Source organism: Helicoverpa zea, chromosome 21 (genome assembly GCF_022581195.2).
Source record: "Helicoverpa zea isolate HzStark_Cry1AcR chromosome 21, ilHelZeax1.1, whole genome shotgun sequence".
Taxonomy (NCBI): Eukaryota; Metazoa; Arthropoda; class Insecta; order Lepidoptera; family Noctuidae; genus Helicoverpa; species Helicoverpa zea.
In genome coordinates, this window is record NC_061472.1 from 7578139 (window position 1) to 7604158 (window position 26020).

Genomic DNA, 26020 nt, shown 5'->3' on the forward strand with positions numbered 1-26020 from the left:
ATCGCCCACTTTGGGAAACACTGCCTTAGAGCAATATTTTAACTAAACGCTTAGGTACCGTTAAGTTTGGGATACCGTGGAAGCGCCACCCCGTGTCTAATGAATGTCATGAAATCTTATGAAACCCGATAAAACTTGCTAGTAGCTTGTGGGTATGTATATTAGAAAATATAGGCAATTTTTTCCAGGTGCGGGAAAAAGTTCCCTCGGGAAGCGGCTGAAGCTGCTGGCAGAAGCTTTAGTTAGATACGTTTTTACTCATTTCTGCTCTATGAACAAACATCCATACTTTGGCATTTATAATTTTAGGTAGTAGAATCCTTAACTCTACTAAAAAAAAACAAGTTATAAAAAAATAATATTATTATTGTTATTCATAAAACTCAATTAATTTACTTCTATGTGGTATAGGTAGGACCTATAAGCTTAAAATAATCTTATACTCGACATTTCTATAACATATAATAAGGAAGCAACAAAAACGCTAATAAACTCCTATAGCAATTCTTAATTAATAAATAAAAGCTCTCTCTCAAAGAACCAGCCTACACTTAATAAACGTAAAACTTGTTATGCATAATTAGTAAATAATAAATAATTTTCTTAAGAACGAAATAAACTTAAAATCTTCCCAGGCTTAAATTAAGTAGATATCTCCTATTAAAATAAACTAAAACGAGTTTGGCTTAAAGTCAACATACTCGTAGATAAGCATATTGCTCGTAGAATAATGACAGGCTAAGTTAGCCCACATCAGATAACCAGTGACAGATTTTTTGTAGGAGAATAAACACTGATATCAATAGTGCAACGTGCACGTACTACAAGAAGTCGGTCGCACAATCCTAGTCAGATAAGTATTCCTACAAAAATCAGCCTGATTATTTGTCCTACTGAAAATCAGACACGGGCGCCTTACATTACGATATCTAAGAAGCAGTAGAAACAGAGGGAGTACCTGGCTTGGAATATGATTTTTTGCTAAATATGGTCGAAGTCCTGTTCTTTTTGCTCACAGTTCTTAGATAAAGAATCTTTTTAAAATACATATCAATTTCACAAAGTTCCCAACAATCATTTGGAATAGGATTTCCGTCTAATGTTATTCTTACTAGGCCCGAATCATCAGACTTAATAATTGAATCCTGATAACTCAAGACTTGGGCGAGTCTTTGAACCGACGGATATCCTATTTGGTTATAGGCAATATTTATATAACACATAACTAAATTTCCTTTTGAGTATAAACCACCATTTTTGTACTCCACGTTGTCATCGGAGAAAGGATCATGAAATACTCCGACTATCCCTTTAGCCATCATTTCAGCAATGTCTTGCACACTCTGTTCCGCTATTATTTTCCTGGACTTCCTGCGCAAACGTCTCATCAGTAACTTCCTGCCGGAAGAGGCCGCGCTGTCTAAATCGTCACTTTTCCCATACTTCAACTCCGTCAAACATCTTGAATACACTTCCATCTTATTATTCAAAAAATATAGTTTCCTGCGCTTCAGTTCCATATTTTCTTCGCGCGTCAATTTAAATTCCATTAAACTGTCCAAGATCGGTATGAAACCAATGTCAGTGATTTTGTTTCCTGACAAGTTCAGGTGAAGTAGGTATCGATTAACCCTGAGCACAGATGCGATGTACTTGGCGCCAACATCTGTTATTTCATTACTGCCCAATTCTAAGCATTGTAGTCCCTGTGATGCCTGAGTACCTATACCTAGATTACTGAATATTTTCTTGCATATTTCATCGTTGATCCTGCATCTATTCAATGACAAATACCTCACTTGCGAGCTGTTTTCCAGTAGAATATAATAATTGCCTTCCTTCACGTACGTATCGTCGAAACAAACTTCAGTTATGCTAGAAATTGGAAGTAATCTATTTATCTCGTATATAATTAGATAAGTGGTCAGACTTCTACGGAATGTAAATCGAGTCAACATAGAGTGATATGGAATTGACAGACTTAATGCATGAAAAATTTTTCTTGAGACTTCAGTTGTGCTTCCAATTATAGCTAGTTCTACGAGTCGGTGTTTGACGTCGTAGTATGCAATTATAGGCACGGTCTTACCCCCAAGTACCGACATTTTATTTTCTAATTTAATTGAGCTGTGGGGCGTTAATTCTTCTAGGGTTTTTGTCTTTTTTACTTTGGATTTACTGGTTCTTTTAGACCCGTATTTGACATATTGATCTGAAACAAGAACAAAAAGTTTCGATAAAAACTGACATAGTTCAGTTTTAGGTGTTTTTATGTAAGTATAGTAATTAAAATATCTAGGTACACAATTACTAGCTGTTCCCCACGATTGCACCCGGAACCAGAGAGAACTGCATCCCGCACTGGGAAAGATCACCTGGGGCACGATTCTGTTAATTTCACTTAAGCGACATACTATTCACATCCGACTGAGATCCAATCACGACTCAATTACGATTGAAGCGTATGTGGCATTCCGCATTTTTTTCTTTTAAATAAACGTTTTTATCAATTTCTGTGAGTCAATAATGAATCATATTGTTAATTTGTATTTCTGAGAGTATCTTAGAGCACCTGTCTGCCCAAGTCATGTGCATTATGGACTCTTCCTTACTTCGATAACTATCTGCATACTCTATACCTTCTAATATACGTAATAAAGAGGAAACATTTGTTTGTTTGTTTGCTTGTAAAGACTCCAAAACTACTGAGGCAATTTGAAAGATTCTTTTACTTTTGGAAAGTTAGACTATTCCCGAAGAAGACAGATATTCCGCCGGAACAAGGATGAAACAGCGGGAAAACAGCTAGTTAGTAAATAAACGCATAGACAAACCATTCACTTACCTTGGGTCTTTGAAATGATCAGTACTGATGTAGATGTACACCATTGTTTACACACCCAGGGAATAAATGCATCAAAATCAAATGGAGAGGTATAATCAGGAGCTGCACCCGTGCCCGAAAATAACGTGACACTCCTAAACCTTCGAAACGGCTCATCATCAGCACCAGCTGCAGCCGCTGCTCCAATCGTTGCATAACTTTTGGTCCTCTGCATTTTGTGAGAATTTAGACTAAGTACCTAATTAATTATTTATATAATCCACCAAAAAATATAAATAGTTTAAGGGAATATTTGACATTTAATTTTGCGGAATTTTCAACGGAATGTCAATTTATAAATTTTTATTTTTATTTTAAAATAATTTAATGGTATATTGCTAAATCTATGGTATTAATAAAAATTATAAGATTGTATTTTTACCGTACCTAAGCAATGACAGAATCGACTAAATGGCACATCTCTATAACACAGCTAGTATGATTTGTGAATTCACATCACTATTTGTCATTCATGCATGGTTGTCTTTACGGATTGCATTCTTTTTTCTGCGATTTTTAGTTTTTTGCTACAATTTTGCAGCTATTGAGTTAAACAAGATAGTAAATGGCAATGACAGTAATAGAAATACCATATTAATATTGTAAAAGTGTTGTGTGGAAGCCACTTCAGTGTCTATCGTCTTCAATCTATATCGTAAACTGCGTATCATGTAACTTTTGTGGTTTATTTTGCGGGATAAAGCATCATTATTCATCTCGAGAATCTTCCTGGCCGTGAGTACATTTGAATTGATTTCCTTATGAATAGTAATATGTGTTAGCAAAACTGTTTGGGCAAAATTAGTAGTAGTAATTGTAGTGTAAAAGAAACAAGTCCAATGTCAAGGTTCTTTCTAACACCTTGGTAGATTGAGGTACAAAATATAACATATAGTCTCAAACGCTTAGCCTGTTTTGCTGTCTGTTGCCTACACACACCACTTCCTACATATGTAGTGTGTAGATGTCATAACTTTTGCTAAAAGTTCAAAATTGATAATGTGGGGATGTTTTTCCTCGAAGAGTGTCAATAAAGTTACGTTTCTACCAGGTTAAGTTCTTATTTGAATACAAGACGATAAAATTCTTGCAAAAATGTGAAGTGTTTACTCATAATATCATTGACAATAATAGTTTTTCAATGTTTTTGAATGACTTAATGCTAGACTTTGCAATCAATATACAATTATTATTAGTCATGGTCAAACGCATACTATGAATGTGTGTATGTTGTAAAATTTATTTAAATACTTGTTAAGAGTCAATAATTTAAAACAGTAATAAATGTGTTATTAATTGTGCGTTTAATTTAGTTACTGTTCATAATGTCTTTAGAAATATGCCAATCATCATTATTTTAATTGTAACACTCACTGTCCAATGTGTTAGACTTGAAATAGTTTATCTGTACAAAGTCGAAACAAAATCTATTTTGTAAATATAGATACTGTGTCCTACCAATTAAATAACCAGTACTTACATTCCAAACAGAATGTTTCTAAACGTGAACCTACAAACATCTACTTATTTTATCATAGTTTATTTACATAAACATAATTATTTATTTAAAGAAACCTGTGACAGAATTCTACAAAATCTGAATGACTACAGTTACAAATTAATCCAGTTTACACACCATATACATACAAACTTAAACTACTTATCTTTAAAAAATAAAATCCAGTTTGATATTCAAGTTCGTCCATAAGTCTGGCAGCCGACCAGTCTCACTATTGCATCATATCAGTATTTCATCTGCGTTTTAATTACAAGCATTCAACAAATGGTAATTAGGCTTGGTTTCACTGACAACCAACATTGTTCATGGATTCACACAGGTAGGTACTTTATGTTCACACCATTAGATTACTCGGGCTGGTTTCCGCAACTCCACGACAAAGCGCGTATTTTGCGTGTGAGGGTGATAATGGGTGTTTATTCACTCGATCCACCCCAACTCCTCGAGAAAAGCCAGCAGAGGTTTAATTCTGCTGACTATCTCTTGGATAGTACCTGGGTTACCGAAGTACTTAGCCCTGTATATGGCGGTTTCGGGGCAGTCTAGTAGCACGTGTGCCGCTGTTTCTTCTTCCCCCATGCAGGCTCTGCATAAGGGACTGTCTGTAACTCCTATAACATAGAGGTGTTTATTGAAGGAGCCGTGTCCAGTTAGAACTGCCGTAAACTTACGTAAATTCTGCTTTGATAGGCCCATCAGCTGTTTAGTGAGGCGATCGTTGATGGTCGGGAGGGCCATCTTCGCCTGCCTGCACGCGCTGTGGTTAGTCCAGAGGTGGTTGTGTTTGTGCCTAGTACGCTGTCTTACCAGTGTTCGTAGGTGGCCGAAGGGGAGTGGCAGTATGGGTTCTGGTCCTACTGCTGTTTGGTCTGATCCCCTTCTCGCCAGCTCATCCGCTGCATCGTTGCCTCGGGAGCCACTGTGTCCTTTTATCCATTGAATGGTTATGTTATTTAAACTGCCTACCTTGTTTAACCGTTGGTGGCACTCGTGTATAAGGCCGGAGTTTGCGCAGTGTTTGCTTAGGGCCTGTATTACTGCCATGCTATCTGAGAGTATTCGGATAGAGTGACCGGTTACTTCCCGCTTTATGACTGCTTCGGCCGCTAGGGAGATGCCTATACATTCAGCTTGGAATACTGTATTATGTACTCCTAGGGGTGTGAATATGTGTATGTTTAGGTCTTCTGAGAAGATGCCTGAACCTGTGCCGGTGCTTGTTTTGGATCCGTCGGTGAAAATTCTTAGTTCTTTGGGATTATGTCCCTCGTAACGATGATCCTCAAAAAGTTGGATCCTGTATTTCTTATCGAATATAAAGACTTTGGGTATGCGGTCGTTTATAGCCTGCATAATGGGAAAGTCTGCATAAAGATTGTTTAGTATAGTTGTGTGTTTTGTAGGCAACTTGCTCCAGAGATTAAGGGTTTTGAGTCTTAGAGCCGTCATTGCTGCTTCTTGCTGTGCAAAGAGGTTCAGCGGCGGCAGACCTAGCATGGCTTCCAACGCTGCCGTTGGTGTTGTCCTCATGCCACCTGTGGCTGCCATGCAGGCTTGTCTTTGGACTCGCGCCAGTTTATTTGCGACTGTAGTTTGGTCAGTTTTGGGCCACCAGACTAAGGCGCCGTAAGTGATCATGGGGCGGATCACTGTTTTGTATAGCCATAGTATTATCTTAGGGGATAAGCCCCATTTCTTCCCTATCATTTTCTTACATTGCCAAAAGGTAATGCTGGCTCTGTTTACTTTATTGTCTATATGATTACTCCATTTCAGCTTACTGTCCAGAGTGACGCCAAGGTATTTGACTTCGTTGGATAGTTTGAGTTCTGTATTGAAGAGTTTAGGTAGTTTGTACGGTCCCAACGTTCGTTTGTTTGTGAACATGACTAACTCAGTCTTGGTGGGGTTTACTGAAAGGTCAAATTCCCTGCACCACTGTTCTACGATTCGTAGGGCCTGTTGAGTAAGGTTGCAGATAGTGTCAGTTACCTTGCCTGAGATGAGGATGGCAAGGTCATCCGCATAACCTATTGTGTAGTCGTGGTTTGCGTTTAGTTTTGTGATGAGATCATTAATCACTAGATTCCACAGGAGCGGGGACAGTACCCCTCCCTGTGGACATCCTCTGGCTATTAGTGCTGATTTGTCATCATCTTCAAAGCGTACCACGCGTTTGCTGAGCAAAAAACCATATAAAAATATATATATAAAAATATATAAAAATGTTCACACCATACAGACCATGGTGTGGTATGGTGTGAAAGTTGAGGTAAAAGTACTGTCTATCTTGTATGTGTAGTGTTAACTAATAATGTTATATAATTCTATTGCATTATCCTGGTATTGAGGGAAATATAAATTGTATTTTTGAGAATATTTCAATGATGCAGGTAATTCAGAAAGTCTGACAACTAATCTGACCGGGGCTTGTCGAGTTGCCGGGGTAACTGGGTTGAGGACGTCAGAAAGGTAGTCGCATTAGATCAGAAGCTAAACCCAACGTATTTGTGAAAAGGCTATGCAGCCGATTTCAATGTTCATATTATATTGGTGTCTCATCAATCACTTCATTGTATTATATCCCCCACAACCCATCAAACTAATCAGAACATTACGAATAGTATATTTCCCATTATTATGAAATATGTAAAATACCTGTCATTCCAAACCCAACTATAAGCAACAACAAAGGACTATCTTGCAGACAAAACTGATAATAATCAGTATAAGCTTACAAAAACAACCACAATTAAAGATATGCTAATCACATTTATTGATACCTAAAGGAACATATGCTTAGTATGTATACATGTTAATTCACTGCTATTCGGCATTGAAAGACAAATAGGGATGTGTAATGTCACCTAGTTGCATCCTTTACAGGTACTATAATCTGTATGTACTACTGCTGACCTTTCTGCCTGACCACTGGTGAATTTTTGCATTTGAAATCCTATAGCACAATTAAAAAAAATCCTTTATAGATTTAACGTTCTAGGATAGCATAATATCGTTTATTTAAGGTCATTGGGGCAAAACAAGAAAGTCTTTTCTTTTTTTGTTATAGATCATAAAATCATAAAATGACCCGCTGTGGGTTAGCAGCGAGCATGAGGAAGTGTCAGACTCTTCATTATCATCCTCCGAGCCTTTTCCCAACTATGTTGGGGTCGGCTTCCAGTCTAACCGGATTCAGCTGAGTACCAGTGCTTTACAAGAAGCGACTGCCTATCTGACCTCCTCAACCCAGTTACCCGGGCAACCCGATACCCCTTGGTTAGACTGGTGTCAGACTTACTGGCTTCTGACTACCCGTAACAACTGTCAAGGATGTTCAATGACAGCCGGGACCTACAGGTTAACGTGCCATCCGAAACACAGTCATTGGTGTCTAAGATATACTTAGAAAGTACATACAAACTTAGAAAAGTTGCATTGGTACTAGCCTGACCTGGAATCGAACTCTCGCTCTCATACTTGAGAGGTTGGTTCTTTACCCACTAGGCCACCACGACTTCAGACCAGACTCTTACTGACTAAAAACCGTCGTATTCCGTCGTAGGCCTTTTATGTACCAGGGCCGCGGTAACTCTTTCGAACTATCCGGCAGCCCCGGCAGGTCTAATGAATAAGCTAAAACGCATAGTGGTAGTCAAGCGGGAGTGTCCCCGATGGTACGTTGTATGTACATGCATCTTATACGCTACTATTACTACGGCGCGTGCCTCGAGTACAATAATAGATGAACAATGCATGAGCACGCTTCACTACTGTAAATATAAATGATCTGAATACAGCATGTTTACAGTTACGTTATATAAGAATCTAGATGTTAGATACGAAATTACGTCTGTTCATTACGGGTAATCAGAAGCCAAAAAGTTTAACAACCAGACTTCCCAAAGGGTATCGGGTTACCCAGGTAACATGGTTGAGGAGGTCAAGCAGTCGCTCCATATAAAACTAGTACTCAAATGTATCAGGTTAGACTGGAAGCCGACCCTAATATACATATTATATAGGTAGTTGGTAAAAGGCACGACAGATGATATGTTAAGATGTACTATATTGTACACTTAATATTATTATAGTACTAGCTATAAATCCCACATCCAGTTCCCTGAAATGATACAGGAAAACCGATAATGCTGTCATTACATTTCTAGGAATTTTCAAAGAACACTAAACGAGTTTAGTGTCAAGTGTGTGTATTACCGACTAATTCCGATATGAGTAGATGTTTTAACACTTTTTTTTGTATTTGTATTCATGTCAAGTTAAAAGAATACTATCGTAGTTTGTTGTGGGCCTTTCAAATACGGTTCAGTTAACCTTTAGAACGCCAATAGAATTAATTGAATGTTATTTCGATATGTTGGACATATGTTGAATGCCATATAGACTAGTATTTCCCCAGATAGTTTTATGAATAGTGCACGAAAAACTAATGTAACATTTGTTTTTATTTTGAAGTTAATGATTAAATGTCTAGGAAATAAGTCACTTCGCAATATTATGTACCTAAGTACTAGTGTATATACAAGTACAACATTGTGAAACTTATCATCAAACAGTCATGATTTTCTTTGTTATAATTAAACACAAATAAGTCATATGTAGAAAGTTAATCTTTGAATCATTGATGACAAATACAAAAGTAATTCTAAATATTAATACTAATGAATATTATAAATGTCGCGCTTTCCCGCCAAAACTAGGTACTGAACTGATTTAAATGAAAAGTACATAAATAGTCCAGGCCTGAGAAGGACATGACGGGTTGCTGCTAATCCAACTGTGGGAGATGTTTTCCTCGAAACGCTAAGAACGGCTACTAGTTCTGTAAAATAACGCCAATCATTTATTCCAGATGCTGTTCCTCATATAATCTGCAACCATGAGTTGGCTTCGCACCACGGGCCTCTCGTTCGCGCGCCAGCTATCCAGGTCTCTCGACCCGAGGCACGACTATGAGCCACAAGCCTGCTATAACTCGTTCTGCAAGCATTGGCAGCAAGCGCATGATATTATACTCAAGTCGCAGGTAAATAAGGTTCCATATGCTATACGTATTTGCCAAACATAAAAAAATATACTTATTTACCTACTAAGAAAATATTAAAGACCAAGCGAAGTAATGCATTTAGTGACTGAAAGGTTTTATTTTGCTAGTAATTGGCAGATAGAATTGAATTGCCTGAATTCTGAAAATTATTTCAAACACAAGTATGAACACATACTACAAGCCGTCTATCATTGAAAGGTCAAAAACTAACCAACGTTACAAAAACCATGCTAATTAAAATAATGTGGTTTATGTCCTGTGTCTCTTTGCCTCAAGGACTCCACTATCTTACTCATAGTTGTACAAACATTCTTCTTTTATGAAAGAAATGCTGCTATACATATATTTATTGAGAAGAAATGTATATAGGAAGGGTTGCCTAACAATAACACTTTATTTCCAGCCAAACCATCTTCACGACGATGTATTAGGCGTAGTAAATCACCTAGAACAGCTAGCTACACTTCTTGTCCTAGAAGCGAGAGCAAGGGAGATCAACACAGCTACCAGCCCAGCCGCCTGCTTGGAGTACTTGCTCAGTGAAAACTTGTTGGATAAGCTGTACGAGTGGGCTGTTTGTACTGGCAAGTGAGTCGCTTTATTCAATTGTTACGATCGCCATTTATTTTTAAAATATGAGCAGTATCATCATCATCTCCCAAGCCTTTTCCCAACTATTTTGGAGTCGGCTTCCAGTCTAACCGATTGCAGCTGAGTAACAGTGTTTTACAAGGAGCTACTGCCTGTCTGACCTCCTCAACCCAGTTACCCCTTGGTTAGATTGGTGTCAGACTTACTGGCTTCTGACTACCCGTAACGACTGCCAAATATGAGCAAAATATACCAAATAGTATGGTTATGAAAGAAAGTAGCACAGGCAGTTTTTTTTTTCCTTGTAGCCATCTATACAGATGTTAAAGAAAAGGGGACCTATACCATTGATCAGAATCTATAACTATTATGGATGGATCAAACGAAAAACTTGGTTCTTAAAGTTAATTTCTATTTTCGTGATGCAAAATATTATTAGTGTGGATCTCATAATTCTAACACAGATATAAATCAATTTAAAATGAATGCTTGCTCTGAAGGTCGCCCGTCAATTTCGTAAGGCTTCAACTGAGCGCTCCTTTACTGTCTTGTCTTAAATACCTATTGCGAAAAAAATGATATTGTACAAACTTGATATAATGATATTCGACAAACTTGTCAGGAATTTGGAGTCAAAAGTCATAGCCAATAAATTTAGGAAAAGATAAAAAGTAGACACTTTTTGTATTTAAAGTAGGCTGAAGATCCGCGCTATTTGATCATTCATTTTACGAAAACTCAAAAGCCCGGTCTTTACCACTTTTTGTTTTTCCTGGTAAGAAGAAATCGTGGAAAAGATGAAAAGTAGACACTTTTTGTATTTAAAGTAGGCTGAAGATCCGCGCTATTTGATCATTCATTTTACGAAAACTCAAAAGCCCGGTCTTTACCACTTTTTGTTTTTCCTGGTAAGAAGAAATCGTGGAAAAGATAAAAAGTAGACACTTTTTGTATTTAAAGTAGGCTGAAGATCAGTACTATTTGAACATCAATTTTACGAATGACAGCCCCCAAAACGCCCGCCCTTCACCTCTTCCTATGTGTTTTTGCTGGAAAGAAGAGATGGAACAAACTCCCCAGCAACACATCTGTCTGTATGGTTTAACGTCAAAGCATACTTAGAAATAACATTATATGTCTAGTAATTCAATTCACAAGTGTTTATTGTCTGGGTGCTTACTCGTATTACGCGCAACAAAAGCCGATTAGATTTCACACCCGCTAAGTATTTACTACTGTACTGCAATGACGACGTAGACGTATTACAGAGAAACGATTAAAACAGTCTGCTCATGCGATAAGGCTTTCAGGTTTAGAAAGCTCTGGAATATTCTTTTGCCTCTTAGAAATAACTTAAGTCAACTCAAAATTAATTATTCAAGTTTGGCTAAACAGTAGCTTTCCAACTTCAAGTCAAGAGACATCAAAAGACCTAACCATTTTCTATGTGTCCCTGACGGGAAGAAAAAGGGGCAACATATGTGTGGCAAGACACATAAACTATTGTTCAGGCGATGAATGCACAGAGGCGCCAACGAGATATGAAAACTAGTTTATCTCCAATTATAATTATTGCGACGAAATTAAACTGCTTACCCAATTATGATTTAACCCAGCTAGGTCATGCCATTTAATGTCAACATTATAATTTCCTGTGTGATTCACGCGATTCCAAAACATAGCGATATGAACTCAGAATTATATCTAACGAAAATAATATTATTACTATTATCAATTCAAATTCAATGGTGTATTGAAAGGGCAAGGTTTCTTTCGACTTTTGTTTCAGATCAAATGCGTAATTTACCAGTAACCAGTCTATTTGATTGTTTCTATTGCTTACGCGACAAACTGCTGAAGCTATTATGCATATTATCATCAGTCTTTTTATCATCCCACAGCTGGGCACAGGCCTCTCACTAAGAAGGATTGAGCGTTAATTACCACCATATATCGTTACGCATATACCTACTTTGATTGAATGGGAATGGATAGCCTACCTATCTGCAGGTTTTTTTTAACCTAGTGCCCTTGTAACAGTCCTAGACAGAAAATTCAATAAATGCGTCATCGTAATACCTTTAGACAACCTACCATGAACCCCATGGTTTAAACCTTCGAACAAAATAATATACTAGTTCTAGCGGCCATAATCGCGTGTTCAATGCAATTTCAACACAACGCAACTTTCCTACAAACACTAACGACAGTAGAAAGTTTATATTTGTTTAGACCCTTTGTAGTAACTTTCTCGATAACATTATGAATAATATCGAATACAAACTACAAGTCAGTGAATCGATAATCGTGACATTTTATCTCGTGTTAATCGATTTGAATCGTTCGGTTACCGTGAAGAATTTTAACATAAATTAGTTCTAGTGTTTTAATATTTTTATTATGTAACGAATTAGATAAGATTTTGTTTTATTTATTTATTTGGTTTTATTGAGTTATAGGATATTCATTCAAGTTAATGCTAATAAGCTTGTTGTTTTATTGCTTGTAGACTATAAATAAACAATATTTATTAGTAGCCGTCCTTTTTAGTATTATGCTGTCAATTGTTTTATACAGTAGTAAGAATTACATAAACAGTAGTTATATCATTTTGAATCTAAGCACGCATTGTACTTATCCAATGAAAATCTACAATACCTACCGTTATCAGTTACCTTTATTGACCAAAGATAAATCCGTTTATTATTAACCCATATTATTATGAAACTGAAACTTATTGATAAAATCCTTTATTAACTAAATCGCTCAGTTATTGTTGATGCTTATCTTCAGTAATCAGTCAATTCAGTAGAGTTAGTTATTTTGTTATCATTTTATCAATTATTCAAGTGTTTGTAGTATCGATAGAATTGCGAGTAATGAAGATTTCATATTTTCTACTGTATGTTAGCTTTTCGCCCTAGAACAAAATATTTTGGAGGGTGTTAAAAGTTCACTTTGAAAAGGTTGGTGTCGAAAATATTCTCAGAAAAAATATGTTTAAGTCAGTAAGGCTGACACCAGTCTTACCAAGGCTTTTTGGGTTGAGGAGGTCAGACAGGCAGTCGCTCCTTGCAAAACACTGGTACTCAGCTGCATCCGGTTAGACAGGAAGCCGACTACAACTTAGTTGGAAAAAGACTCGGGAGATGATAATAAATATTAGTTATACCTAAGAAAATAAATAATTAGTTTGTTTTGTAAAATACTGAAGTTGTACTCATTATGTGAACAGAATAGCTCTTCTATCGCAATGTTTTAATTGATCAATACAGTACTAAGTAAACCGACAATACCGCTAAATTATCCCAGTTTAGTTTCCCTAACAGTTAAATATAACTCAACAGCCTAACAGCGAAAACACATAGGAAGTGGCTAAGGTTTGCGTTTTGGGGACTTCCTTCTGTCGTGAAAAGGGCTGACTTAACAGCCTAATCTTCCCGCGAAAAACATACGAAGTGGTGAAATGTTTGCGTTTTGGAGACTGCCTTTTTTCGTGAAAGGGCTGATTCGATAGAAGTTTTCAAGTTTGAACCTCTGTTATTTTATTACAGATACGAAAATGCCGTGCGTTTGGAACAACTCAAGCTATTCGGGAATCTTATCAGCCATTACAGTGCACAGGTAATAATCAGTGTTTCTATGTAATTTATCTACATTATCACTCTCTGATTATGTTCGCATCATCACTAAATGTACATATTTGCTTCGAATTTACATTAAGGGCATGCCAAACTCATTATCTGAAATATTATAGCAGATAGCTGTAGATAGGAAAATTTAAAATGATGGAAGGAAATTCCTTTGTCCTGAAAAAAGACGTTATAATCCTTCAAATAGTAAGTAGATGTCTCATGAAGCTGTGTAGCAAAATACCTTTTATGAATACAATGCAAAATTATATAGAGCTGCAATAGCTACAGTCCTATGATTCCTTCTTCAGTTTTCTTTTCTGTAAGAAATTCCTTATAACCTTATTGTAAATGCTGGCTCGATTTCCTTTGTGTGGGACTTACAACTGCGCTAATGATCTTCCATCACGCTTTATGATCCACATTTTCCTTCTTTTCAATCCCACAATGGATGTTAGAATATTAGGAAGTTTCTATGTCCAAACAATCGCCATTCACTGTTATCGTGTCACCACATAAATGACCGAAATGAATCCAATTTTGGCAAATTTCGATTTATTATTTACTCCGTTATTTGTTTGTACAGGTGATAGCAGCGGAGCCATTCTTAAGACCTCTATTGAAGTTGCTGAGTGGTTTCCGAAATGAATTGCCACCGCCCAACCTTGAAAGTAAGTAAAGCAAAGTGCTTTTACAAACCATTTTCTGCTAGATAATTTTACAAACATTCATGTACATATGTAAAAATGAATTCCTAACCGAAGGCGGTCACACCATCACGGCTAGAGCGATTAAGCTGAAAATTAGAGAAGAGGTAGCTTAGACCCGGGAGAAGGATATAGGGTAGTTTTAAGTCACCATCCGGCTACGGGAAGAAGATATCTCGGGACGCAGGTGAAACCGCGAGCGGAAGCTAGTCTTTAGAATATAACTTTCATAGTAGAATGATAATAAGTATTATAACATTTTTGGGTAAGTATCTCAATAAAAATTCAGTTGCTCATCAGACGTTTAGTCTGATGAATCATTTTATCTTAGGAATGTGTGTATCTTTCGCGCGTTGATAAATATACACTCAAATGTGCATCGTCGAAGAGATAAGGACCACTCCTGTGAACGTATTAATTGCAATACAGGAATACGTTGCTATAAATAGCTTATAATAGGTACCCACATAGATAGCGTCGAAAATGTGCTGTAGACAGATGTATCCATCCGGTCTTTGATAAGATGATGTTGCTAAATTATAATATTCGAATATTTTATTGTACTCGATCTCTTTGCATAGTAACAGCCGCATAGGTCAAGCGATCATATGGTTAAGCAACACTTGGCGCGGTCGGCCTGTGGATGGGTCACCATCTTTTCATGATGAGTTCCTCCGTGTCTTGGATAGCTCATCAAACTTGTATATATCGGCCTCCATTTCAACATCTTTGTTATTTTGAGTAGCCAGAAGCCTGACATTCTAACAACCAGTCTTACCCAGTAGTTATTAGGTTGCCCTTGGCACAGGGTTGAGAAGACCAGATAGGAAAGCGCGACATGTCAAATACTTAGGTACACAGTAGCATGCGGTTAGACAAGAAGCCGAACCTAACACAGCTCCAAAAGGCTAGGCAGATGATAATTGAAATATTTTATTGTGTTAACTTATCTATTTGAAAACTCCAGTAGCCCCAGTACAGAATGTCTTTCATACAAATTTTGTAGAAACCATACATTTTTTCGTCGAAATACATAACTTTATAACTGTGTATTAACATTTTCAGGTCAGCTGGTATCGGTTCTGAACCAACTGTGCGTGGCGTTGATGCAGAATATGAAATTCCTAGACTTGTTCTTCCTCACGACGCACACACATAAAGGATCTCAAGCTGAGTAAGTTTCACTACATAGCTACTTTAAATCCTGTAGGTCTTCCGTCATCAAGAGCAACATGTCAATAGAAAGATTGCGAATAGCCAAGGATGTTTTGAGCCTCCATTATCAAAACATTTCCAATAAACCAAAAATAACCTATTATATAGAATATTAAACTTCTTTTTACTACCCTAATCCCAAATTTATTTGAGCTCGGTACAACATGTTTTCGGCTTCCATTCCTCTCTGTCAGTCGTCATATCAACATTCACTCCTTTCGTATTCATATTTCAATTCTAGAATGTTCTTTTATATTTCGTTCCAGGTTCATAATAGTCCGTCTCTTACTAGCATCAGTGCATCGAGAAGGCAGCACAGGTTCGGCCGCACGAGATGCTCTGTTACTGTGTGCCAAGATGTCTGCCAGATGTCCACAGCTGGCGGACTTCATGCTGTCTGGCAACACTTGTCCTGTGCTCGCTACTGGTAACACTGAAAATTATAGGCTTATCTGTACTTAAAGTAGAACAAAAAGTTTTGTTATTTGGACCTAAAGGATTCGAAACCTACTGAATCGATAAAAAAAAAATATTCACTATTGGAAAGCTGGAATGCCTCCGATTAGCGTAGTAGTAAATTATGAATGCGGTGGTTAAATTTTAAGTAACATGGGTTGAGGCGCAGTTGGTTTGTGGACGGGTGGCCATCTTGCCATGACCAGTTTCTTCGTGTTAATTGGTGGGTCTCAACTGTCGTTTAAAGATCTTTGGCAGTCTTAGCGGGGCAAAAGTCAGCAAGTCAAACAACCAGCTTAGGTTGAAGAAGTCAGATAGGATCCATGGTAAATACTGGTACACCCCAAATTACCATAGTCGGTAAAAGGATAGGTGATCAAAACGAAATACCAGCTTTACACTCATACTCATAAAGTTAATTTTCCCTTGCAGGTCTAAGTGGTCTCTACTCCCTTCTGCCGCGTACCCTCAACGACAAGATCTACCGGCTGACGCCTGACGATGTCAACCATGTACACAAGCTGACGCTCTTCATAGATTCTTTAGAGTTCTGCAACGCTGTGGCACAGGTAGGTTTTATTATGGACCTTGTGTACATGGAATAAGGAAGATTTTATCTCGCTAACTCTCGATTTATTGTAGAAGATTTTATGCTTTGAGTTTTGAGTAAAAACTTATCTGTGTTGAAAATATGAATGTATTCACGAGGTTTCTGTAGAATGTAGTCAAACGAAAATGTTAATCTGGTTGAGACGAATTTTTGAAAATACATACAAAAAATGTTGATTTATTTATTTAATAGTTTATGTAGGTACACAGTTAAATACAGACAAGAAAAAAAATAGAACAAACAGTACCAGGGCTCAGCTTATTTCACGAGAAATCTCTTCCAGTAGGCCTGTTATGAGTGTTATAATAAAAAGAGAAGAAATGATAATTGAAGAATTGAATGATAATTATGAATGAAGAGATAAAAATGAGAGAAGTAATGTCATCAAATCGTAAAATCCTTCTTTTTGGAAGTCTTCTAAAAGCGATATCTCATTTTAGCAGAACCAAATCTCGCAAAATTCAATCCGCAACTAAGTTCCTCACACTGTTTCCTGTGATAACAAAAAGTTTGGCGAGAACTACACTAACGTATAATATATTTTCGTAACAGGTAGCCCACCCATCAATAAAGAAGCACCTACTAGACCTGCTGTACCAAGGGTTCCTGGTACCTGTGATGGGACCTGCACTGTTACAGGTATTTGTCACAACGTCGGTTGTGGGATGAGAGCGCTATTGTATACGTCTTGATTTGTTTCAAGGAGTTTGATTTGGATGAATTGTATCTTTTTTTTTAATAATATTATTAAAGCTGCAGAGTTTGTGTGAATGAACAAAAAAAAATGTGTTAAATAGCCCATTAATTGAGGGAGGTTTTTGATCGGCTGCGTGAAGTACTTACCACGGAACGCGAATGAAACCCCCGACGAATGCTAGTTTTTTTAATGATGCAAAAAACAATGATTCGATAGTCTCATCAATGAAGATTCTTTGGCGCTCATCTGCATGTGTGGTTGTATTAGTATAATAGGCGTCCAAATCAAATACCTAAAGACAAATTAAAATAATTGTTTATCAAATAATGACATTATTTATTTAATTTATATTATTTTATCTATTATGTTTATTTTTAAGCAAGTATTTTTAACTTCAATGTTAACATGCAATTATCGAATAAGTGTCTAATGAGTGTTAAAAATTAGTATTTCTTTCAGTAAAACCAGGTGAGATTAACACTGCTGTGTTCTATAAAAAAATAGATATGTTTTGTAAAACGTATATTCTTAGCTTGTATTCTAAAATTATTGTATGAATATAAAGTATATTTATTATATTATATTGATTGGCATCTTGCTATAACCATGTTTGTAACATTCAAAACTCATCATAGATTGGTTTGTTATGTTCACCAATTTAAAAAAATATTGTGTCTTATTAAGAAGTGATTTCACTTTAACAATTTCTTTTTTATAAATGTATTATGACTTCAATTTCAATTTCCCTTTTTAGTGCTAATTGAGAGCGATATGCCTACCTATTACACAAAATCTGAAGTCATATTACATTTTAATTTATATTCAAAAAGCACATTCCAAAATTTACAGACCGCCTATAAAAAAGAATTTTCAAAAAATATATTGAAAGCGGTGAGTTGCACCATTGGGCAAATCGGCGATTTGACAACCGAAATTGGTACGATATTATCGTTACTGTTCAATGGTGCAATTCGCCCTTAGAAAAATTGCTTAAAAATTCTTTAAAAACTTTTTTTTTGGCATATTACAATTTTTTTTAATCCGTTATATTTTGGAATGTGCTATACCCATGTATACGTGGGATTGTCATTGCACTTGGGACGCACCGGTGTGGTCGACAGCGGTTTAGTGACGGTAACCATCCATTTGATCGATTCATCGCGAGCTTTATTACCCGACTGCTAAAAGGGTTATGTTTTTTTCATGTTATGTGTTTGTGCCGCTTTTTTATCGCCTCAAACTATGGTATGTTCTGTTGTTCATGGGAACTTTTGGTGGGTATTTTTATATAATTGTTTGCAGCTATGAATCGATTAAAATCCTCCATTTTGGTGATAGTAGTCTAACCCCAAAATTTTTGTTTCTTGAAATTGGCTCTTTCATACCCTTAATATTTTATTAAAATCTATCCTATATCTAATTATTTTCCTGCACTATTTTGTTTAACAAAAAAGTATAAATTGAAAAAAAATATTGACTAAATCTTTTGATGAATACTATTCTAACTCTGTTTTAACTACCAAAAATTATTTAATCCTTGACTAACTTTAACATCTTATTTATCCCTTCTCCCCCAAACGCAATCGCAACATATTTTTTTACACCTCCCCCCCCCCCCTACTCTCCCAACTGTAATAAAATCAAAAATCAGCCATCTCCCCGGTCCTTAAAACTGAATATTCCACCACTGTCACTGAACCGCTATTGTGGACTCCCGGCGGCGCATAGACGAAGGCCCCGCGGTTGCAGAGCGGCGCCGCCGAGCAGGCCGCCGCCATGGCCTACCTCGAGCTGCTGCTGCGCTGCGTCACCAGGGCCGGCCTGCTGCGGGCCGTGCTGCACTTCCTCGTGGTCTACGAGTATGATGGAGTCAGGGTGGTGGATGTGCTGCTGAGAAGGTTGGAGGGGAATTCTCAGGTTAGTCACGTAAGGAAAGGGAACTTTTTGAATATGTTGACTTGGTGAAAGGGTGACTTGATCGGAGTCAACAGTTGTGTAAATAATGCTATCGGTTTTTTCGTATCAATTTACCGAAGCATAAAAAACAAGTGCTTATGTAAATTAATTTTCTTTGTTTGCACATCATAAAAATATATGCTCTTTATTTTCACATTAGATATTTTAACAAGAGTTTTAATGTATATCAGTATAATGGCTGAAAATGATTTTGGTTATTTCGTTCGAATTTTTAATAACTAAACGTAAAACCGACACCTCTAAGATTTGGAAAATATGGTTTCTGTCTAGAAACAATGGCTACAAAAAAAATTACGATCCCAAATTAAGACTGCAAGAAGATGCTCAAAGATTTTAAAATATCATTTTTTTATAATAACTCGTATCCAACATCCTTCCAGCTATCACTAGTCTCCCTAGCACTAATGGAGACGCTTATCGACCTGAACTGCGAAGACGTGATGCTGGACCTGGTCTTCCGCCACCTCCTCAACGGTCACCACCTGATGGTGGCCTACAGACACAAGATAGCAGACCCGGAGCCCTACAGGGACGCCGCCGTCGCCTTCTTAGGCCTCTCGCCGCGATGCTGTGCAAGGCCTATGGAGATGGTACATACATATTTGTGGTTGTTATAATAGGTTTTACCGTGTGCTCAGAAATACGCAGTATCTTTCAGTAAGCAAAATTAATATTATATCGATTAGGTCAAGTATTAGCAGGCAATTTTGTTTTTTTGTTTCTGATAATTAAGGAGCAAGGTGTGTATAAATAGCCTCGCAACTAATTGAAGTTACTATCTATGTTTCAATTATTATGCTGACTATTGACTATCCAGTAAACTTTTAACAACTACCTCTAATTTGACTTTCCCTGTACGATCCAACAAAATCTATTGTACATCAATAAAAATTCAACTAACTCTCTAAATTGCTGCCCAACTTAGCCTGATGCTAATTTCATTTGTTATTGACAGACAAAGCAGTGGATAGAGGAGCTAGCCCTGACGGGGCGGCGAGTGCTGGACTTGCGCAGCGACGCCGAGCGACGCGGCAACGGCCTACACGACGATATCGCCATGTCGCACTTTGTGCACGAGCTTAAAGTTAACTATGGGGTAAGAATATTTTTGAAAAAATTATTTTTTATAACATTTTTACCATATATAGTCTGCTTGGTCTTGAAATGTAGTTAAAAAACATTTAATTATCCAAGCATGTAGTAAGTTATTATTGTTTTTAAGTGGACATTACCTAAAGTTATTTTCTTCTTTATTGATGAACGTTAAATATTGTGGAGACATTATATGGAATATAAGGTCGTATAAATTTTGATATCACTATAATAATCTTGTACTTATATTATTAAAAAAACAAATCATTTTTCTTTCCAGAATCCCAACGACACACTATACGGCAACTTCCACGCTTACATTTGCGATTCACGATTCGAAATAGTTTCCCGCGTCCTCTCCTGCACCAACTGGACTTCCCGGTACGACAGCGTAACACCCCCAAAACGGGAAACCAACAACAATACAAAAGACACTAAAGAAATCGATACAATACCTACAACGAAAGAACAAGACAGCCTTATATCTTGTACTAGTGGGTACGAAACTAAGACCAGTGACAGTTCGGAAAAGGAACAACATAGTTTGACGTCATTGAATGAGCAAGAGAGTGAAGTAAAGACCGAACAGCCGAGTGAAGGGAAAGAACATGATAGTTTGACGTCTATAGGGGAGAGTAGTGGGTATGAGAGCTTTAAGTACAAAGATGTCGATGAAGGATTTGCGGAAGAGCTGTTTATTAAGAGTTTCGTGAAAAGAGATGCGAGGGAGTATGAAGGAGAAGTGCCTTTGATTAGGAGCTGGAGGGCCAGTGCTGAATCTATTATTGGTGAGTATCGACCTTGTTTGTACTAATATCGACTCTGTTCTGTTGTATTACATAAAGAACAATGTCAGGTTTCGGCCCACCCAATCAACTTTTAAAACTAAATTCTCACGGACACAAAGTTCTTTACTACAACAATTTAAATATAAAATACTAACTTCTTATCAAATATTTAATTGTTATCTAGAACTTTTCAAAAAAAAAATATATAATTTTAATAAGTAATTATTTTGTTTATCAAGTTCAGGTTTTCGTTTCAATAATTTGGAATATATGGTTTTGAGAAGTTCAATGCAAAAGTGGAAAACGTAGAAAAGCTTCTGACATTAAACTACACAAAAAACTGTAAGAATTTTCACTGTACATGAAATATTTTTATTGAGCCTAAGTTACTATGGACATCTGACATTGTTCTTTATTACAGTTGGTGAATTTGGAAAAGGAAACACGTTTACAAATCACTCGACACGAGGTTATTTTTTTAATCGATTTGTACCTATAGATCGAACGATATTGATATTTGATATATGTTTAAGTAGAGATGGATATTTTATATGTAAAATATTATTGCAATATACATAACATTTCTACCATGTTCAATTGCCATTCAAAAACTTCAGAACTCATTAAATTGTTTTGAAGGAAAAAATCTATCGATACTAGATACTTCCATGTTATACCGATTAATCTAATGGGATATCACTACTATTTTTTCCAGGCCCACTTCTAGCCAGTCTCCTAAAGAAAACGGCGGCCCTGCTAGAATCAGACGTGATAGTGAACTGTAGAGTTACCAGCGTGGTTTCCAAATTGGCGTCGTTGCCTACTCCCCTGCTGACCTCGCTGCTGCTGTGTCCAGGGTTCGTGCTGCAGCCTAACGTGCCTTCGTTGTTTCAAGTGAGTGGGGTTTTGTGAAATTGTCGATAAGTTTTAACAGTTACTTGGTTAGCGAATGGTGCAACGTTATAATGTATGATATGCATTGGTACAAAGATGTAAGTAGGTTTAATTTAAGCAATTAATGCCCATTTTCACCAGCAAATACTCAAATTAAGGGATCCCCTAAGAGCATTTACGGAACACTTAATAAGAATTTCGTTTTCACCAAAGTTTAGGTATGCCTTATCCATAGTTATTTATGTCAAAATTGGGAGAGCCCTTATTCTAAGTTGCACTTAAATTAAGAGATTGTTGGTGAAAATGGGCATAATTCTCGTAAAAGGTTTAATTCGACACGTAGTTTTTAATCGAGAGCCTATGTAATAATACATACATACTTTATTTCATATTACGTGTCTCTTTTTTTAGTAACTGTATTCTTGCAGACTAGTGTCAGTAATGCTTAGAAATACCCATAACAAAACATAAAAATAAATTAAAACAAAAACTCATAAATTATATTGCTGCCCCATTATATGACAGGCGTGTAGAATTCATGCATTTAATTGTAGGTATGGTTTAAGTTCAGGAAACAAAATAGTAACGATTGCAAGAATAATTTTAAATAATGTTGAAACTATTTTCCAGATTCTAAGTAAACTAAAAGAGGAAGTGGACGAATTAACAGAAGGCATAGAGAACAGTGGAGAGCTTGTGGACAAGGCGCGAGTTTTCCTCATACAGCGAGAGATGGCGCTAGTCAAGACGCGGGGCCAGACTAACGATGAAAGTAAGTCTAAGAAAATCGACTAAATAATCAATTGAATAAATACTTCATATAACTATTCATAAATTGTAATATGTTGTTTATCGCCGTGTACATTGTTTTTGTTGAATGAGTCCGTTGTAGTGATATTCCTAATTCATTTAGTGGCTTATGAATCAGCTCTTAGTCGATTATAGAAATTGTACGTTTAAGTGAAGAAACAACAAAAATCAGTCTAATGAAGTCTTTTAAAAATATTTGTTTTTCAGGTCACGGCCACGATACTACTGTTGCTAAAATAGATGACTCGCCATTCCGGCGCATGGAGTCTAAACGAAGAAGTTTGTCCAACAGTCTCTCCCATATGTTCGGGAGGAGATTGTCTTGTAAGTATTCCTATCGGTTTGATGATGATGATGATGTCCTCCTAGCCGATTATCGGCTACGGCGGCTGTTCTCATGTAAGGAGATTAGCCAACTACGCAGGACATATTATAGTGCACGAGCATTTGCGCAGACACAGGTGCACTCACTATTCCTTAACTCTCATAGCCCGATGGGACGGCAATCCGACACGACCGGAGACCGAGAGATCAGGCGCAGGACCGACATTTACGTGCTCTCCGATGCACGGGTGTATCAATCACCAGCTTCCAGGCTCCGGGCTGCTTTGTGAAAGTCTTCTAAAACCCACAAAGCGATTTCGGCCCGACTCGGGAATCGAACCCGAGACCTCGTGCTCAGCAGCCACACTTGCGACAGCTAGACCAACGAGGCAGTTATCCTATCGGTTTAAGCTGTATATGATCACTATTACGACGTAATTTAATGTTATTTTCAATGAGTTTATTATTTTCAGCCTCGTCCCCCTCGCAAAACAACGCACACAGTCCACAAAGCAATTCCCACGCCAGTCCACAAAAACGACCGATCTTCACACAAGACGCATACTGGAACCAATCCATCACCCTCCGCTCTGTTCTAAACGCAGTCATACTCGACGAGTGGCTCAAAGAATTAGCGGCGTTATGCGAAGAACATGCCTTAAGGCTTTCAGCAGGGAACTACGAAGACGACAGTTACATACACGCAGTAGCTTTATGACTGAGAGCCAACACCGCTGCAGGTATGTACGTAAAAAGAAACGCCACCAGCGGAAAAACAAAAGACACATTCGTTTAAAACCCACGTCGAAATTCGAACGTGAATCGCCATAATAAAGTTACTCGAGTAACTAACGATTTTTTAGTCGATTTTTATGTAATGTTCGGCATGATTGATTCAGTGAAGTTTGTAATCGACTAAATATTTTTAGGTAATTGTGTAGTGAAGTACACACGAATGTCGTTGTGGGAGTGTTCTCACTAAATAGTCCAAGAAGTGTTTTTGAAACATGTGATGATCCACCGTAGGTGTTGAGAGTTGCCTTCTAAGTATAGAACGTATACAACGTTATGTAAATATTTAAAACTAAGATTGGACCGTTTTTATGATGTGTGAGGATACCAGAACATTAGCGGTTTTTTACTCGTTTTTGTAAGACACATTTCATTGTGGCCTGAATTATAAAGTAGTTTAGATGTCAATTATTAACAGTATTTAATGCCAATCTTGGCTTATTCATAGTAGTGAATTCATTCAAGAATCAGTAGAGATTTTTTAAAAGCATTTAAAAAGCACGATGACAGTATCAAAGATGGATGATTAAAAAAAACAAAATCGTTAATGTTCAAAAAATAGTTTGAATGTCTTAGACGTGATGTTGAACAAAAATTTGCATAATAATTGATTATTTTAGATGGTACCGCGTGTACTCGTTTTTTAGTTTTTGTAGTAAGCATCACATACTTAATCTAAGTACCTAACTTTACTAGAATAATATTAGTTGCAATTATATTTAACGTTTTAACTGGATTGCCATCAACGTAATTTTGAACTGTGATTATTGTAATGTTCAAAAAATTTGGTAAATATTTATTGTGAAAATGAAACAAATTACGGTTTGGTCTGTGCGTTTTTCTATTAATTCTATTTTAATATAATTTATGTTTTTAACTATTTATGTTATGTAGACATTGTTTATATTCAGAAAAATGTTTTATAAATAGTGTCTACAAACTAACAAGAAAACTAACTATCTGATGTAGTATTTTATGATTTGGACATTACTATTTTATATTGTTTTACTAACTTTTGACTTTGAATATTTCGATTGAAATAATTTGCAATATTGTGTGTAATAATTATTTAGTTATTTTCGTGAAACGATTATTTTGTGTTTTAAGGAGATGGCCAAAAAAACACCCAGAGTCGACAGAAACTTCATATGTACGATTGGATTCAGTATAATGTAAGGATTAAAAAAAGTATTTCATATCATCTAAAAACCATGGGGTTCTCTTTTTATAAAGTTTTTTTGATCATGATTTTAGTTCACAGAAAAGTTTACTTTTACTGTTTCATGTTTATTAGAAGTTGAATGCAGACTCATGATTGGACCGTTTTGAATCGCTAAGTCATTTGTTACATTTGACAATGTCACATGGCGCGATTTTCAAAGACAATTTTTAAAAAGACGTTTCAAAGCCAGTTGTGAAGGTTGCATATAACTGCGAAACCTCTCCAAGTAAGTAAGGTCGGTGCTTTCGTGTATGGAGTGGTTAAATATAAGACCTTTTAATCACCAGGCAATCTCAGTAACTATGGGGATATTACTGTTGGCTAGTATAATCTTAGTGTACATAGATTTTTTTTTTATGTTCCTTGATGTAAATGATCTTTAAAATCAATATAAATTCAACGACCTATTTTTGTGAAAATATGATATAGCTCCTATACCCCATGGATTTCAGGCTGGAGTTTTTGGCACCATCAAAGGTCTATCATAACGAACCTATTGGTAAGCATTTCTTTGCTGTCGATTCTGGGTTTTTTTACTATGAAAATTTGGCCATCTCCTTTGTATTTTATATTGTTTTTGAAAGAATACTGTTTTAGTGATGATGAGTATCTATCTAAAAAGAAAGTTTATATCAATTGATAGAATTTATTTGATTTTTGTAGAACCTATTTCGCTCAAAATACTAGGCTAGTGCTGCACTTGATGAGATAGCTGTTTCTTGTTCCAAAAAAGAGATATAAA

General features: G+C 36.6%; 2 protein-coding genes across 4 annotated transcripts; one reads left to right on the forward strand and one right to left on the reverse strand.

Moving 5' to 3' along the window:
* Positions 1–505: 505 nt before the first annotated feature.
* LOC124640854 lies at positions 506–3090 on the reverse strand. The gene is made up of 2 exons (XM_047178788.1): positions 2846–3090; positions 506–2212 (listed from the first exon to the last, which is right to left on the reverse strand). The coding sequence occupies exons 1-2, from the start codon at positions 3057–3059 to the stop codon at positions 930–932; spliced, it is 1497 nt and encodes a 498-aa protein (XP_047034744.1). The 5' UTR covers positions 3060–3090; the 3' UTR covers positions 506–929.
* A 261-nt stretch (positions 3091–3351) lies between these two features.
* On the forward strand, positions 3352–24951 carry LOC124641008 (FHIP family protein GJ17503). 3 transcript variants are annotated; one of them, XM_047179013.1, is made up of 17 exons: positions 3352–3619; positions 9277–9450; positions 9875–10059; positions 13617–13686; positions 14281–14365; positions 15467–15575; positions 15883–16043; positions 16505–16641; positions 17235–17321; positions 19108–19296; positions 19737–19946; positions 20312–20452; positions 20729–21236; positions 21952–22130; positions 22761–22902; positions 23148–23264; positions 23738–24951. In XM_047179013.1, exons 2-17 carry the CDS (start codon positions 9304–9306, stop codon positions 23980–23982), a joined length of 2712 nt encoding a protein of 903 aa, XP_047034969.1. In that variant the 5' UTR covers positions 3352–3619; positions 9277–9303; the 3' UTR covers positions 23983–24951. The 3 variants fall into 3 exon arrangements, with proteins under 3 accessions (XP_047034969.1, XP_047034970.1, XP_047034971.1); XM_047179014.1 differs by having other exon boundaries at positions 19129–19296; XM_047179015.1 differs by lacking the exons at positions 9277–9450; positions 9875–10059.
* The last annotated feature ends 1069 nt before the right edge of the window (positions 24952–26020 follow it).

What these genes read in the sequence shown, in the direction of transcription:
- LOC124641008 (XM_047179013.1), top strand. Translation starts at nt 9,304, where the DNA reads ATGAGTTGGCTTCGCACCACGGGCCTCTCGTTCGCGCGCCAGCTATCC. An exon ending in TGGGCTGTTTGTACTGGCAA is followed by an intron (nt 10,060 to 13,616) that starts GTGAGTCGCTTT and finishes ATTTTATTACAG; the next exon opens with ATACGAAAATGCCGTGCGTT. An exon ending in AGCTTAAAGTTAACTATGGG is followed by an intron (nt 20,453 to 20,728) that starts GTAAGAATATTT and finishes TTTTCTTTCCAG; the next exon opens with AATCCCAACGACACACTATA.
- LOC124640854 (XM_047178788.1), bottom strand. Translation starts at nt 3,059, where the DNA reads ATGCAGAGGACCAAAAGTTATGCAACGATTGGAGCAGCGGCTGCAGCT. An exon ending in GATCATTTCAAAGACCCAAG is followed by an intron (nt 2,213 to 2,845) that starts GTAAGTGAATGG and finishes TTCTTGTTTCAG; the next exon opens with ATCAATATGTCAAATACGGG.